We start from the raw sequence: 16,541 nt of genomic DNA, 5'->3' as shown, positions 1-16,541 counted from the left end.
GAAAGATACATTCACCAAAAACTAAATTTTAAATTATCAAATGTTTACACAAGCACTATTTGTCTCTTTTTTACATTTGGACTGTGTCCTGACAGTAAATGAAAAAAATATTACATGTTTTGCCAGAATAACTGACCTTGCAATCTCTCAACGCACCATCTAGCGACCATGACGTGTCAGAAACAACGTAATTGTCTGAAGACAAGGGTCATGTGACCGGCTCTCCGCACATAAGTAAGTAGATAAAACCGACTCTTGCTTCTAATGTAACCCAGAATACCAACGGCAATCGTTTGGATTATTGGATCACATCGATTGCTTTAGAGGATTTATGATCATCGTTTGATACCCCTCTCGTGGATTATTGCTTTGATAATATATCAGTCCCACCACAGTACTACCCCAACAGCGCAAATACAGGTAAAACAAATAGGAATTAGCTAACTGGTTGGTAGTAGTACTGAGGCTAGCTACACATCCAGTGCTTTGGAGAACTGGATATCACAGCTACAGAGGGGCGCATCCTAACAGACATAATGTACCCTTTTGCTCACCTGGAGAAGCCGGCTGTGCTCCGTTTAGTTCCAAGCTTCACTGACCCCCGGACAGGCGGTAAGTAACTTGTAGGATAACTCGACAGCTGAGGCTAACTGTAGTACAGTCTGCAATGCTGTGTGGGATTCCTAGAGCTAGTAGGCTACAAAGGGTGAAAATACAGGGTGTTGATAACACAGCCTGGAAACATAGCTAGCTACATAAGATGTTATCCCCCTGGCTTGTGCCTGTAGCGTTTCTGCAGTTTTAGCCAGCTAGCTACAACAACTGAGCTGATGTTGTAGGTAAACATCTGCAGGTTTGTGACGTAGTTTAGGTGACTGTGGCTAGCAAGTTAAGTTAGCTATCGTTAGCTTCACGTTTCGGGGGCAACGCTTGCGGGAACAAAACGCACATTTTGATACAGACAATGTCTATATAATCCAAAAGCACACCCAATTAACAAGTTAAAATTGAGTGCGTCTATTGTGGGGAGTAGACGTCTATACGTGCTTGTTTGGTAGTCAACCCAGTGCACAAGTTAGGGGCAGTTAGAAGTGAGAGTAACTTAAAAAGGTCGTTATCCCCATTTGCCATGAAGTAACCGTTTCCTCTCACACAATCAAGAAAAACACCTTATTATTACTTCCATATTTTAAATGTATAAGCTGTTTGAATGTTACAGCTCATCATAGAAAAGCTTCCGTTTTTAGAAGCCTCAATCCCAGCAAATTATACTGCATTTTTTTTCTAAGCGCATCCACATGAATATTCATCATCGCTGCTAAAGATAATATCAAAGCTTTAACCGGCTGTTATTATAATTCCATTTCTCTATTATTTTCCAGATAACATTTGTCTTACGCAATGGATATTTTTAGATGTAAACAGCACACATGATTGAGCACCTGTTTCATGAGCATTCACGGTAAAGGAAGGAAGGCCGGAGGACTTTTTGACAAATCAGGACAGTCAGAAGCTTAATACCCTGTGTAGGCTGTTAATGGAGCACTTAAATGCAGAGTGCTGAACTTTTTCTACCTCAGCCATTTGGCCGCGCAGCCCTTACTGTAAGTTATGGTGTTGTCTATACAAAACGCATTGGACCGCTTAGCATGCCGTATTCTTTGGCAGAATTGAAGACTGACCCGTGCGCTCGAATTGAAAACCAAACCAAACTGACCGTAGTCATTGGTACAGTAACGTGACATAGATAAATCGGATTAGCTACTGTTTAGTTAGATTACAAAAGGTTAGATGATAAGGCTGGGTTAAAATGGCAAATTATATTAACCACTTGTCAGTTTATTTAACGGTTCTTCAACTGTCACTTTCCCCAGTAGTCAGTGGAAACGTGCGTTGGTGGATGGTCCGTCTAGTGCAGGGGTAGGCAACCCTGGTCCTCGAGAGCCTCAGTCCTGCATGTTCTAGATCAGGGGTAGGCAACCCAGGTCCTCGAGAGCCTCAGTCCTGCATGTTCTAGATCAGGGGTAGGCAACCCAGGTCCTCGAGAGCCTCAGTCCTGCATGTTCTAGATCAGGGGTAGGCAACCCAGGTCCTCGAGAGCCTCAGTCCTGCATGTTCTAGATCAGGGGTAGGCAACCCAGGTCCTCGAGAGCCTCAGTCCTGCATGTTCTAGATCAGGGGTAGGCAACCCAGGTCCTCGAGAGCCTCAGTCCTGCATGTTGTAGATCAGGGGTAGGCAACCCAGGTCCTCGAGAGCCTCAGTCCTGCATGTTGTAGATCAGGGGTAGGCAACCCAGGTCCTCGAGAGCCTCAGTCCTGCATGTTCTAGATCAGGGGTAGGCAACCCAGGTCCTCGAGAGCCGCTGTCCTGCTTGTTTTAGATGTTTCCCTGCTCCAGCACACCTGATTCAAATGAATGGTCATTACCCGGCTTCCACAGAGCTTGATAACGACCCATTCATTTGAATCAGGTGTGCTGGAGCAGGGAAACATCTAGAACATGCAGGGCAGCGGATCTCCTAGGACCAGGGTTGCCTACCCCTGATCTAGTGGGTTGATTAATCAAACCGGCTCAAATATCTCAAATATTGACTTGTGCATGTGTTGCTATAATACACTAGGTTACTTTTGTACATGATAGTAATGATACATAACATTTGTACATAATAGTAATTATTTGTAGGCTACAGTCTAATAAAACCCTTAATAGTCTACGGTATGGTTTAATGTTACACAACATGGGCATATTCATAGATCTGAATATTCAGTGTCACTCAAGTCGACCGAGTATAGAACTGCAGTGTTTTACCTTCCTAGACTACTCATCCAGTTCACCTCCAGCTGTTAAATCCCCTCCTAGACCTCCCCTGAGAAACATTAACATCCCATCCTGTAATCCCCAACGTGAACACATATGCCAACTGCAAAAGACCAGGTGCAAAACAAGTTGCTACAGTAAGTGAAACCACGCCAAGTGGAAGCGATGTGTTCGCAGGGCTCTGTTAAGGTTGGGAGTTGGTAGGACACAGACGTTTTTTGGCTTGTATGAGGGAGAGAGGTTTGGCTGAGTTGTTTTAGTGACCTGGGTCCTTCTCCGACCTCTTGACCCCTCCACTGCTCATCTGTCTCCCCCGGCAACAGGACCTGCCAGGTTGTGAGTACACAACAGGGAGGCAGCTAATTACCAGGGTGAGACTCTTTAAAAAAGAGAAAATATTTAAAAGATAAAATCAGAGTCATAACAACTCTTTCATTTCCACGGTAATTGCCCGGATTGAAATGTTCCTCTGTGTAAGTCTCTTGCTGCCCTTGCTTGGATTTAATCATTCAATTGACCGCAGCTGAAAATCACATCAGACCCTTGAAAGCCTGCTTGCACAGCTCCAAGCTCATTAAAGGGGGCCGCTGAAAAGCCCAGTGTTTTGAAAGTCCCAGCAGATAGTGAAATGAACAGCCTCTACTATGAAGCTGCTGTGATGTAGGTGGCGCTTGCTTAATAGATGTAACGCTATATGCATGACGTGCACCAGTAAAATAAGTGTGGTCTTTTGGTGAGAAAGCCGACGATGTAATCTTTTCATTTAAGCAGTGAGATTACGGTAATGGCCCGTGGGAGTTAAAGTGTGTTAATCTCTGGCTCTGTTGGGTGTGAATGTGGGCATTTTGCAACTAGAGATACAGCACATTGGGGTTTCCAGTGCTTTTTTTGTGGTCGGGAGACAAGCTACAGCTCAGTGGAAACAACTGTGTAAAACGACTCATTCCTGAGGTGTTCTCTCTAAAGCATGTGTCTCGCTTTAAACCTTTTAAAGCTACAAAGAGTACTGTGATCATCCCATTAGTTTTAAGTATAGTTTCCACCCCCCTAACCTGGATGTCTAATCAGCCGTAATGGCAGTATCTGGATCTGGAGAGAAGCAAGCTGTCTTCCAATCTGGACGGCCAGGATAAAGCTGTGATTTAGCCCAAGCATCCAGCTGTCCAGCACACAGATGTGGCTGTGGAGAGGCCTGGAGAGGCCTGGAGAGGCCTGGGGCGCCCGCAGACCTCACAGCGGCGAGGGCAAGATGTGTTCCGTCTGTCAGTGAGCGGTGCAGGGAGGAGGGTGAGGCTTGTCAACCAGTGTGGGTAAAAACGTGTCTTTTGTTCTTTAGTTGAACATATAAAGTATTTTATTTTATATATTTATTTTACAGGCTTTGGTGTCCATAATAGATTCATTTTGAATTTTGATGAACTTTTTAAAAGTTAACCCTCAACAAGATTATATGGGTTGATTTATTGGCAGCAATCATGCATTAAAAGCCAGTCAATTTAACGATTGGAGCTATATGAACGCTTCTGCATGGTACGCAGCAACATACAAACAGGTGACACCTGAGGTCAAAGGTCATAATCCAAAGAGGTCAAAGCTGTGTCTGCAACGCAAATAGATGTCTGCAGTGAAAGTATAAGTAAGCAGGAGTGACATCCAATCTTGTTTTTTACGACACAGGACACTGGTGTCGGCACTAATTAGAAACTGCTCAGAACTGTTGAGGGAATCATTTGTAACCTGAGGAGAGTTCTGGTGTGGAGCAGAGATGTAGTCACCAGGACGGGCCAGGCCAAGGTGTCGAAAGAGTTCAATCTAGCCTTGGTGTGTGTCATTATTAAACAACGATTCATGTGTTTGCATGGTCGTTCACAATCATACTCACACCAGCCCTTACATACAGGGTGTGCCTAGAAAATGTGTCATTACCTCAGGAAACGATTAGCGAATGACAGTTTATGTTCAGTGTTCACTTTCGTTATAGACAATGCCTTTAGGAAATTGTTATCAATAGGTTGGTAAATTATAGGGTCCAACCTACGGCTTGAAAAGAATACTTTACCCACCTACTTCTGTTTTTTATAGTTGGCCGCACAGGCAATTTACTTTAACCATAACAGTCCCAGTATTATAACCGATTACCTACTAAGAATACTAAAGAGTACTTGAGATAAAAATAAATGTTTCTTTAGATTTCCCTTTGCTACCAAACTGTTTAAAGACACTTCATAATGTGCTGTAAAAGATTGCAATATCAGCTCAAGGCAACAGTTGCACTGAAGTTATATATAGAAATACAGCTGTGGGTTGTCTTACTCTAGCTATCCAGCATTTTCACTAGCTTATCTGTAGAGCTGCCCAAGGAATGCAGTCGAGAGAGAGAGAGAGAGAGAGAGAGAGAGAGAGAGAGAGAGAGAGAGAGAGAGAGAGAGAGAGAGAGAGAGAGAGAGAGAGAGAGAGAGAGCGAGAGAGAGCGAGAGAGAGAGAGCGAGAGAGAGCGAGAGAGAGCGAGAGAGAGCGAGAGAGAGCGAGAGAGAGCGAGAGAGAGCGAGAGAGAGCGAGAGAGAGAGAGAGAGACCTCCAAAACAGATACAGTTCAAAACTGTCTGAAGAGTTACAAAGTGTCTCAAAAATTCAGAGACTCAGACTCATAAAACCCCAGTGGCCATCTTTCCTCTTTCAGCACTGACCCCTACACACACACACACACACACACACACACCCCCTTCACACACGCTCGCTCAAGTTGTGTGGTGTCAGGTTGGGCTATTCGATATGGTCCGCGGATGTTTTGCCGCTGCATCCGGATGTGTTAACAGACGGGCTCTACAGAGCCCCTGTTGTGACTGACAGAAAACGGTGGGGGAAGTGCTGGGGTGAGGTGGATGACGTTTGCTCTTCAGATCAGACCCTCACAGGTACTCCTACTGTGAGCTCCTACTGTGAGCTCCTACTGTGAGCTCCCCACTGAGGAGGGGCTGTTTACTAACCCACCTGCTGAGCCGCTGGCTGGGGATAAGGTGTACAGAGAGACTTTACAGCATGAGTCGTATGTCACTGACTTTACAGAGAGACTTTACAGCATGAGTCGTATGTCACTGACTTGTGGGAAAGTCTAATCTTCTGTACGGTTGTTGTAGATCCTCCAGATCATCAACGTTTAGTTCTTTAAACGTCTTATTCAACACAATGTTTTGTGAAAAATTATTTTGGAGGCAGGGGACTTAGGCAGGGGACTGAGGCAGGGGACTGAGGCAGGGGACTGAAGCAGGGGTATTTCTTGAATCCGATCCTGTTCTGTGATTCTGATCTGGTTGTAGAGGGCTGAGATGGATCGTGACTGCTGGGTATTGTTAAACTGGGTTGTGCTGTCAATCAAGCTGTCATTGATTTAGTCTGATATTGACATTATAGTTTTCTTTTTTTGTGGAAGAGATAAGACATTTGAAGGTTGCCAAATGATCACCTTAGACACATTTAGAGACTGAGGTTGCCTGAAGCGAACAGGCTACACACACCAACAGACCCACACACCAACACACAGACTTAGACCCTTCAGCCGTTGTCCCTGCCGTTGTGAGCGAACCCAGCAGAGTATCTCGGTGTCACAACCGTCACACTTCCTGTTGGATACAGGAAGTATGCCGAGCAGATGTCACAGTTCCTGTTGGATACAGGAGCATGTGCTGAGCAGATTGAATCATTACAACAGTCAACGGTCCCACGAAGCCAAATCATTTTTTTATGGCATGAAAAAATTCCCATGGTGAGGTTCAGCTTCTTTTGCCTGACCGACTGTAAACCTAAAGGCAATAAATATCCAAAAGCAGGCCCTGGAATTTACTGCACCTGTAGCTGGTAGCCAAAGCTGAGTCTTAATACGCAGCAGATGGTGAGAGTGATTGCATTGGTCCATAAGCTGCAAAAAGCAAAAAAAAAAAAAAAAAGATTTCATTGTTGGGTACAGTTTCATCACCTGGCCGGCGCTGTTTCAACATAACTGCTCTGGGACTACTCGTGATTGGTCCATTAGCTAGAAAAAAAACATTTGCATTAAGTGTCATATTGGTGTCACTGTGCAAAACAGAATAGCTGTCATGACTGGTTATGTGTGAAGTGGGAGGAAAATAAGTCAGTTGTTCCAATCCTGTGAGAATTTAATTTGGTCAACTCAAAAAATATGACCCTGATGTCAATTCAATCCATGCCGATTCGACACGGTTTAGTTCTGGCCAACAGCCATCGAAATCGGTAATTATGTCTGTGAACCTTGCGTGAACTAATCATAAATCTACCCAAATGTGTTGTCTGAGTGTGTTTGAGTCAGTTATCCAAGTGTTTCACAGTCCTCGCAGCACCGCATCACTCCCAAGCCTTAAGACGGCCCGTGTCCCACACACACGGGTGTTTCAGACATCAGTACTTCTGTTCTCATTCTGTGTTTAATGTTTGACTGCTAAACTCTTACAGTAAGTGCACTACACCAGTGTTCCCCATGCAGGCTGGGAAATGGGTAACAGACTCCCAATACCTTTAGAGTTGCCAGAGTTATATATTATTGTCTTAGATCATTCCTTGTCTACTAGATAAGCTGATTGCAATGTGGTTGCTATAATTTGACATATTTATGATATAATACGAAAACATAAAAACAGAGTAAAGCTATGCTACCACAAAGCCAGATGAGGTTATGGTTTGCAGTGCTCCCTTTCCACAATGATGAGAAACATACACACAAAAGGCATCTGTTCACATGGCTGTGTGTGTGTGTGTGTGTGTGTGTGTGTGTGTGCGTCAAGTGGTCAAACACAACTGTGTAATTGTGTGTACGGATCTGTCTGTGTTCATGTGTGTTCACTTTTGTGAGCTTTGTTAATTTAGAGGTTAATGTCTAACAGCAGTTGCCTGGACGGTTACCGCAGTAACGTGTGAACAAAGCACAATGGAAGCGCTGTAAAGGGCTGTTTATTCAAACTCACTTCCTCCCCTAATCGTGGTTACACTTTCCTCAAGGAAAAAAAACTGGGTCAAGGTAGAGTCATGTTTGAGGTCATTCTCTCTGGGGACAGCCCTCTGATCATTGTACAACATTAGTTAACCTGGGAGAGAGGGAGGTCATCTGAAAGTCAGTGTTTCACACAGAAGAGAGCAGAATGTGTGCATACATAGGCACGCTAAACTTAGCAAAGCTTTAAGAGGGAAAAGTTGGATGAAAACGTTTATTTATTTATGAGAAAGCAGTGAAAGGTTTCAAAGACAAAAAGAACGAGCGGTTCATTGGGAGGGTTGACGATGAATACTGGCCTCATTGATGCTACACTACAGTTGTAGGTCAATCTCAGCATTGAAAGTATATCACCAGCCTTTTACGTATTAATTCACTTTAGAACAAACTCCCAAAGATTCAAGCACAACACGTATATTATTTATACTCAACATAAAAACTCATGACAGAAACTGCAAGTGAATAAGACCACATAATCGGCCCGATTTCTTAAAGGAAAACTTAAAAACAGGGAAAACTTAAATATTCTCGTATTTTTCTCTCTCCTCGACGGCAAGGCCATTTTTTTTTTTCCTTCACGTTCTTCCCTTAATTACCGTCTTAATACACAGACATTCCGTTCAGCATTTAACTGATTTTTCCCAAGGAATTATGTTGGGGAATGGTTTCCCTTCAGCATATGTCTATTTATAATTACAATGATTCTTCTAAGGGTCTGGTTAGTCCACCTACTGCAGATTAAAACCATGTGTACACCTTACTGTGCCACAGGTCTGCAGTACAGTATCTGGGGTTGTGTAAAGGAGCACATATTTTCACATTAATCATTATGTGCTTTATGAGTCTCCTATGTGTCCCCCTCACTGTTATAGGGATGTAATTAAAAACATGACATTGTGATGGAGGGCCCAGCCCTAATGGCATTAAAGGAGCCGTAGTATTGGCTGGTTCCTTCTCCAGTCGTTAGCCAGCAAATGAATACTGGTAACAGTCAATCAAACAATCTTAGCCGCTTTAACATGCACCACAAGATGAAAGAGCTATCAAATGTCTCCCTTTTTTCCATGGTTGGAAAGGCTTCAAAGAAAACCGGCTGAAGCAACCGAAGTATGATCTGTTTTGTTCAAGTGAGAACATAAAGTGTTTTGTCTTTTCTAAGGGGGGCAGCTGAGGTGTATGGCTCTGAAATACAGCCTTTAGGGGCTCTTTTGTCTGAGCTAATATTGCACCTAATGTAAGTTTTCTATCTGCAGGGAGTGCAAGAATAGTCTTGCAACAGCTCACTTTAACCAAACAAGGTGGCTATTCTTCGGGAGCGTTCAGTTAGGGTTGGAAGCCAAGCTTCTGACTCCTGAGAAACAACACGTTGACTGAGAAGCCTGTCTTATGGCCAGGAGGAGCTGTTCTGTGTCTCGTTTATAACCTCTCCTGTTCTGACCTGGCATGCCATTACCCTGAAGAAAAAAACTAAACAATCAAAGAAGTTTTGGTAGGATAATCTTATATAACTACTATTGAACAAACCTACATCAATACCACTTTATATCTCTAATCCTTTTGCTTGACAGAGGGAAGAGCTGGGCTGTCCTCAAGGTCAATCTTGACAGATGTCAAATCTGGATTTAGACCAGACGTCTCGTCAGGATCTCACAGTGACCACGCCCTCGGTCAGACACGGCGTCCTTGGACTCTCCTAAATCACACGGGGTCAACAACCAATCATTATCTGAGATTGTCCAGACCCAGAGCTAGGAGCATGCCTGTGTTTTTGTTTCTATCAAAAGCAAACTAACTGTGCATGAATCATGCTGCCGGGCGTGACTCACTGTCCTCACTTGAAATGTAGGGCCAAATGAAAAGTAATTAAGCTCAAAATGTGCCCCAAATGCAAATACCACACACACACATAAAGCTCCCAGAATGGTTACTCCACAGTTTCATCCAACAACAAACATTCTGCTCCTCCTCTCCAGCTACAAACCCTGCCTGCTACTGTGTTGGTGGGATGACAGGTGATAATGTGATCAGAAACAGGGAGATTACATGATGTCAACTTCACTCTCCCGGTCACACCCACTTCCTTGATAGTCAAACACTAAGCTGTGTAAACCCTGCAGGTCCGGTGAACTTTGACCCTTAGATGTTCTGGCATTAGAACACACCTCTGACTGGTTTCTCATTGGCTGCTTTACAGCTGCTCTGCCAGTGGACCAGGCTGAATGTATTTGATGGTGGTGTTGTTGTTGTTTCTGGAGGCTCAGGTGGGTGGCAGGATATTATGGGATAGCAGGCCAGCCAGATGGGTTATTGGTGGCATTTCTCCAGGAGGTGACAGCCCCTGATGGAGAGAGGAGGGCGACCGACAGAGGGGTGATTTAAGACCCCTGGCGGCGTGTCCAGGGGGGTGGGGGGCTGGCTAGCGAGGGGAGGGGAGCTCGTTAAAAAACACCTACCCCCCCCCCCCTCCCCTATTTAATGGCCCTCCAGTGTCCAACCAACGTCCTTCTAGGAGTTTATGGAGACAAGAGATGCAGCAACACAGCTGACAGCAGAGAGAGGGAGGGAGAGATGGAGTAAGAGAGAAAGAGAGATATGGGGGGGGGGGGGAGAGTGTATAACAGAAGGTGTGTTTGGCTTAAAATGGAAATGGAAGAGAGATTTGTGTCACATTGTGTATGTGTGTGTGTGTGTGTGTGTGTGTGTGTGTACCTTTGGGGCTATAAAAGTCACACAGCGCTCCCTAGGGGAATGACGCAGGGTCTTGCTGCAAGTTATTTTGTAGAACAGGATATTATTCCTGTCCATTCAACAGTGATGTTACTAAACAAAATAGGAACTGGGAGAAAAACGCCACACTGAAATGTTATTTCCATTCCATTTACCAAGAGTAATGTAGGTCTGTCGGCAGCCATTTGTAGAAGAGCCAAACGTCATTCCCACCTGAATTAAACCAACATTTCGGTCTCGGAAGTTAATGTGTGCCACATCTTTTGTATCATTATGGAGTTGATCGAAAACCTCAGAAACATATTTTACAGTGTCAGAAAATACTAAAACTACAGTATATGCATGACAATATTATCCATGGATTACCATTTTTTTAAGGTACACTCATGACAAATGTATCACTCAGTAATGATATGTGAGGCCATAATCGCATACTGCTGTATGTGGTATTGTGTAATTGCAGAGTTTATGAAAGAACTGTATTATATACACTTTATTTGGCTGTTGCGTTGGATAAAAGCATTTGCTAAATGAATACATGTAAATATTAAAATCAGTGGAACAAAACACTTCCTCCCCTGCTATAATCTCACTTCCTCCCCTGCTCTGACCTCACTTCCTCCCGTGCACTGACCTCTGACCCCTAGCTAGCCACTCATGTGTTCTCACCCTGCGTGTCCCGCAGGAGTGCAGGAGTCCCAGCATGAGAAGCTCGTCTCGGTGGCAGGGGAGGGTATGATCCAGAGCCCTGACTTCCCTCACACCTACCCCAGGAACACCCTGCTGGAGTGGAGACTGGTCGCCGCCAGCAACATGAGAATACAGCTGACCTTCGACCCCAGGTTCGGTCTAGAAGACCCAGAGGATGGAATATGCAAGTAAGCACCATCAAACGTGAATATACCAAAAAACATATGTACACTTGATCATTAAACTGTCTAACTTGAATAATATACAGTATTAGGTGATTAGGTATTGTAAGACAGTTCAGTGATTAAATGCATGTTACTGAAAGGCAGGCCTTTTGTGGTGGTTGGTTAATGAAGACAAGAGGTTCCTGTGCACACTTGCCTGGACACTCCCCATCCAGGAAGGACTCACCCAGTTAACATGCGCAAGCCGTGCGCTGCTGGAGTAAGATGTATGCTCTCTGTGTGTTGTTGCGGTCAATTTTTTTAGATTTAGAGTCAAAGTGAGGCCATTTGTGAAATTGCCTTTGCCCGGTGGTGGCAGCTGATGAATATTGAGAAGCATGAGGCTGTGATTTGTTTTTCTGAGGCTGCCACGGCGATAGGCAGGGGTCGCGTATTTTGTCGGACGACCCCCTCCTCTTCCCCAACCCGCCCCCGCCCCCCCCCCTTCCCTTGCATGATTGGACGGAAGATGGAGGTCCTCTCGTTTGGTAACCACTCACAGCCCCCCCCCCCCACACACACACACACATGATTTAAAATGATTCTCTGCCGTTATTGCCTTTGTCTCTGTTGCCATTAATTTGTTTGAGCGCTGCTGAAGAGATCGATTTATGCCCTGCATCATACTCCCCCAAGCTGGGGGCTGTGCATCGCGGCTGGCTTGGTTAGTATGGAGGACCGCTGACGAGTTGATGGCACGGTGGCTGGTTATTCCTGGAGAGCCCCCTACTGGACGCTAGCAGACACGACGCCGCCAGATCTCCAGAGATGCCATACATTTACATGTATTCATTTAGCAGACGCTTTCATCCAAAGCGACCTCCAAGAGAGAGCTTTACAAAGTGCATAGGCGATATGTGGCTTTACTGTAGATCCTAATCCCAGAACATAGATTTAAGGTAATATAGAGAAGGATACAAGAGGTGTTGGGCGAGGGGGTAAACACAAGTCTCTTCATCCTTATGTCAGCTGTCTGCCTCGGGGGAGGGTGTCGGTAATTTGAGCCCTCTGGCTCCTACCCTTCTCCATCTTGGATTTTGTGATGAATGGGGTCAATGTGCAGTCATGACCCCCATATGGGGAGGAGGGTCTTGTGATGATTGACAGCCTTTATTCTAGACTACCTGCATACAAGACAGCACTTGTTGTGGTCCCAGGGACTCAGGGGAGACAGTAACAACATCCGTTTGCACGGTCGTGGCCATCTCTACCTCTCCCTCATTTTTCCATTTCTCCTGCTGAGGTAAAAAAAAAAAAAAAAAAGTGTTTTTGATTTGATGAAATCCCAACACACAGTTCTGCCAGTCCTACCTTTATTGCAAAACGCATGTAGCCTACTATTCCCTCACGAGAATCCCACACAAAACATATTTGGAGAATACATTAATTCACACAGCACAGTGTTGCTATGTTACCGTTTCTACAGCCCCACAGCACAATACAGGCTGACAAACAAGAAGAAGCGATTCCAGTCCTCCTAATCAGCAGTAGCCTGAAATATAACAAATAAAAGAGGAGGAGAAATGTTATCGCTCTGTGCTGGTAGAGAGCCTGAAGCTTGTAGATGGCTACAAGAGCCTTGTAGCCATCTACAAGATAAGAGAGGAATCTTCAGATAGTCATCTAATATTCAGCATATCTGACAAGAAGATGGGAACTCGTGTAATCCACGGTGCAGGAAAGTCACTGGGTGTTTTCAGCTTTGTTCTGTGTGCTGTTCACCCGGCAGTCGACAGAGTCTAGATGAAAACCCACAATGTGTTGGTTACTAAACAGAGCTATTGTAGTTTGTCTGTTCCTAATGGTTGTGGGATTGTGTGGGTGTGTGTCAGGGTATTCTGTAAACCTTAAACAAGGGATGTTGAGACACCCAGAATGGTGTCACAAGCATGCTTGTGTACATTATTAATGTCCCATCTGCCTCTGTCAGATCCTCTACTTGAACTAAAGCTGAAGGATGAATGCAAGACCCATTTCCTTTATTTTATCAATATCACCCACTGATACCCACTAAGATCACAAAAACGATGGGTATGTACTGATGAAAGGGGGTGTTTAAGACTATTGTGACCTACAGTTTGAGATGATAAACCGTTTGAAACTTAGCATTCCCCTCAGCCATATACGTTTCCATCTCCTCTCCTTTGCTCCCGAGACCTTTGGCAAATCAAAGGCGACCTTGTCAGGAAATGTTTTCAACGTTTATTTATCATCTGAACAAATCCCTTTTTGGTCTTGGTCCTGTGCCCCCGCGATTTGTTTTTATTGAAAGCATTTCGGACTGTAACAGCCAGACGCTCTCAAAATGTAAACATGTACTCGGAAGCCAAATATCGGTATTGACACCGCTGAATGAAGGGCAAATCTGCCTGTCAACAATAGTTGGGTGATTATTCCAAGGCTTAGCCAGTCTTCGAGCGAAGCTTTTATTGAACGCACCGGGGCCGTTGGGTAGGTACACAGAGATAGAAATAACAAGGCCTGAACTGCCTTGAAATGCTAAAGTTGGTCGATGTTGGGCTTGTAAAATCAAAGCGTTGTGGAACATGGTCGTATAGCCAAGAGGAGACCGAGTAAATATTTGCCCATTTTTCCCACCCCACTGTTTATTTGGCTCTTATGGAATTCAATAGAGCAATATAAATCTTATGTGATTCAAGCATGCAAGCCGTTTCAGTCACGTTCCGACACAAGTCAACATTGGCCTGTATCCTACTAGAACGGAAATTGGAAATAAAGTACAGTAGTGTGACGGGTTGTAACAGCTGAAGCCACGCTTCATCACGACAAAGCTCTTTTGCCACTCACTGGGCTCAAACGCACGACCTCCGACTTGCCAAGTGTGACCACTACCAACTACGCCAAAGAAAAGCTAGCTATTCGTTGACGCGGGTGGCATGCTACATACCTGAGGAGTGGGTTTCACACACCTGTTACAGTAGGCTATAGGCTCTGCAGCAATCAAGGTCAACCAACATATTAAACTAATTGCTAAATGCTAAATGCTAAACCCACCCAGATTTGTTCTTCATTATTTGAAGCCCATTGAAGTTCCTCACCCAGTAATGTTGTTCCTTGCTAAGTGCTTACAAATGCAGAAGTAATTTGTTGTGCAACTTTGTAAACATCTATCAGGAGTTTGTTTTTCGGGCGTGGGCAAAAAGCTGATTTGAGGCCTTAACTGTGCTAAACACCGTAATTACTAATGAGCACAGTGTTTAATTAAAAAATAAATCTTGACAAAAGACTAATGCGTTCTTGGCATTTAGCGTCAGCCTAATAGCCTTGTCCCAAGGTCTGCATCAGCGGCCATTATCACTAACGGAAGCCAAACGAAATCACTAACTAGAAACCCACTTGAGGTTGCTGAACACAATGCAGATGCAGCACTCACCGTTTCTCATTTAGTATTGGCTGTAAATAATAGAGTCGCCTTATAACTCCCTGCCGTGACACTGAGCATTAGGAACCGCTGTTAGAAACCGTTTAGCGCTAGCGTTAGCACAGCTCCTTCTCAGAGCGCTGGCGGTGGATGGATGAGGGGGGAGGGAAGGAAAGTAAATAAAGTAATGTTGGGGGGGGGGGGGGGGGCTCAGCAGGACGGAATCACAGGTGGATAAGGACTCATAGCTGACCTAGTGTTATTGTGGCCTGTTTAGAAGAGACAGTTTGGCAGATCAAGTGCCAACTTTCAGCCCTCTGGTTTTGGATTCAGGGAACCACATGCAGCATCGAGTCAAAAGCTTTTACTCAACTTCTCTCTCATTCTCTTTCTTTATCAGGTATGATTTTGTGGAGATAGAGGAGCCGGCTGAGAGCAGGATTGTGGGCCGCTGGTGTGGCTCTCAGACGGTCCCTGCCTCGCACACGTCCAAAGGCAGCCAGATCAGAGTACGCTTCGCCTCCGACGAGTACTTCCCCTCTTCACCAGGATTCTGCCTTCGTTACTCCCTTCTCCCCGTTGTAAGTTCAGATCTTCTGTCTCAGAGCAAACACTCAATCAATATCACAAGTGGCATTTGGTCGATTGCCTACGACGGTTTTGATCTCCCCCAGTTTTTTGATTTGGTGGCATTTACTTTATGAGCTGCTGGGAGGATGATTTGGCGGTTGGAAAGTGTGTATGAGGTTGATTCATGGATGTAAGCGTGCTGGAGAGGCATGGTGGTGTTGGGGATTAAGCCGGACTTTACAGAGTCAAGGACTCACTGTTAAAAAGTAGTCTGTTGCAGTCCCCTCCGAAGGCCTCCACACACACACACCCTCCGGATCATCTCCTTTCTTTCTCTCACTACATCCTTTCACTCCTGTCTCCCGCCTCGCCAGTCTTTGTCCTCTGCCGAGACCACACACACACACACACACACACACACACACACACACACACACACACACACATCAGCCCCATTCTTCCCAGCTTACTGAAGCCCAGAGACAAACCAAAGCTGTGTTTTAACCTGCCATGTCGCAGTCCTGTTCCCTTGCTCTAAGTAAACACCTGTACCCTTCATTAATCTGGGGTAGCCCGCAGCGTAAAAGTCTCAGTTTCTGACAAGAACAAATGCAGATGGGAAGTCAGGGACAGGCTGTCTGTCAGTTGGCCTTTTCTAGAATAAGATTTCTTTTTTTTTTTTTTTTTTTTCAGATTTATTTATTAGTTTAGACTCAGTTTATTATCGCTGCAGTCTTCCTCTTTTCTGTTGTTTGCTACCTTGGCAGCTCATTTAATCCTTGTGTTTATCAACTCAAATGTACATCCTGACTTTTAAGAACAGGTATAAAGGACTTTACTGTTTCTCTGTATTGTCCTGTTCCCTCAGCTGGGATGCTTCATGTGAGTTTCTTATGCTTTTACACAAAATGTTTTCTTTGATAACGTCTGAGCACTGAGATTTTGGCAATCGAATAATATCATGAACTGACATCTGTTTTATTGTGGTGCTTTCCACATCTCTACTCTCCCATCTCCATTTACATAGCATTCAGAAGGTAATTTTCTGAAATCTATCCTCTTCCGGAAATTATTTTAGTAGACAAGTTTGTCTTTGATATGATACCCTTCAGCTGCACTCATTTAAGC

At 44.6% G+C, this 16,541-nt stretch overlaps 2 protein-coding genes across 2 annotated transcripts in view; one reads left to right on the top strand and one right to left on the bottom strand.

Annotated features, from left to right (window-relative positions):
• Positions 1 to 16,541, bottom strand: part of glrbb (glycine receptor, beta b) — a 68,723-nt gene that overhangs the window by 30,797 nt on the left and 21,385 nt on the right. The gene's annotated exons all lie outside the window — the stretch shown is intronic.
• Positions 1 to 16,541, top strand: part of pdgfc (platelet derived growth factor c) — a 30,707-nt gene that overhangs the window by 8,511 nt on the left and 5,655 nt on the right. Inside the window, exons 2-3 of the mRNA XM_084697237.1 lie at positions 11,233 to 11,425; positions 15,244 to 15,424. Of these exons, the coding sequence (XP_084553363.1) occupies positions 11,233 to 11,425; positions 15,244 to 15,424 (374 nt within the window). The remainder of the gene's footprint in view (positions 1 to 11,232; positions 11,426 to 15,243; positions 15,425 to 16,541) is intronic.

This window comes from Hypomesus nipponensis, chromosome 1 (genome assembly GCF_054491055.1).
Source record: "Hypomesus nipponensis isolate SF chromosome 1, ASM5449105v1, whole genome shotgun sequence".
Taxonomy (NCBI): Eukaryota; Metazoa; Chordata; class Actinopteri; order Osmeriformes; family Osmeridae; genus Hypomesus; species Hypomesus nipponensis.
The sequence above is the reverse complement of the archived record's forward strand: the minus strand, read 5'-3'. Positions and strand labels throughout refer to the sequence as shown.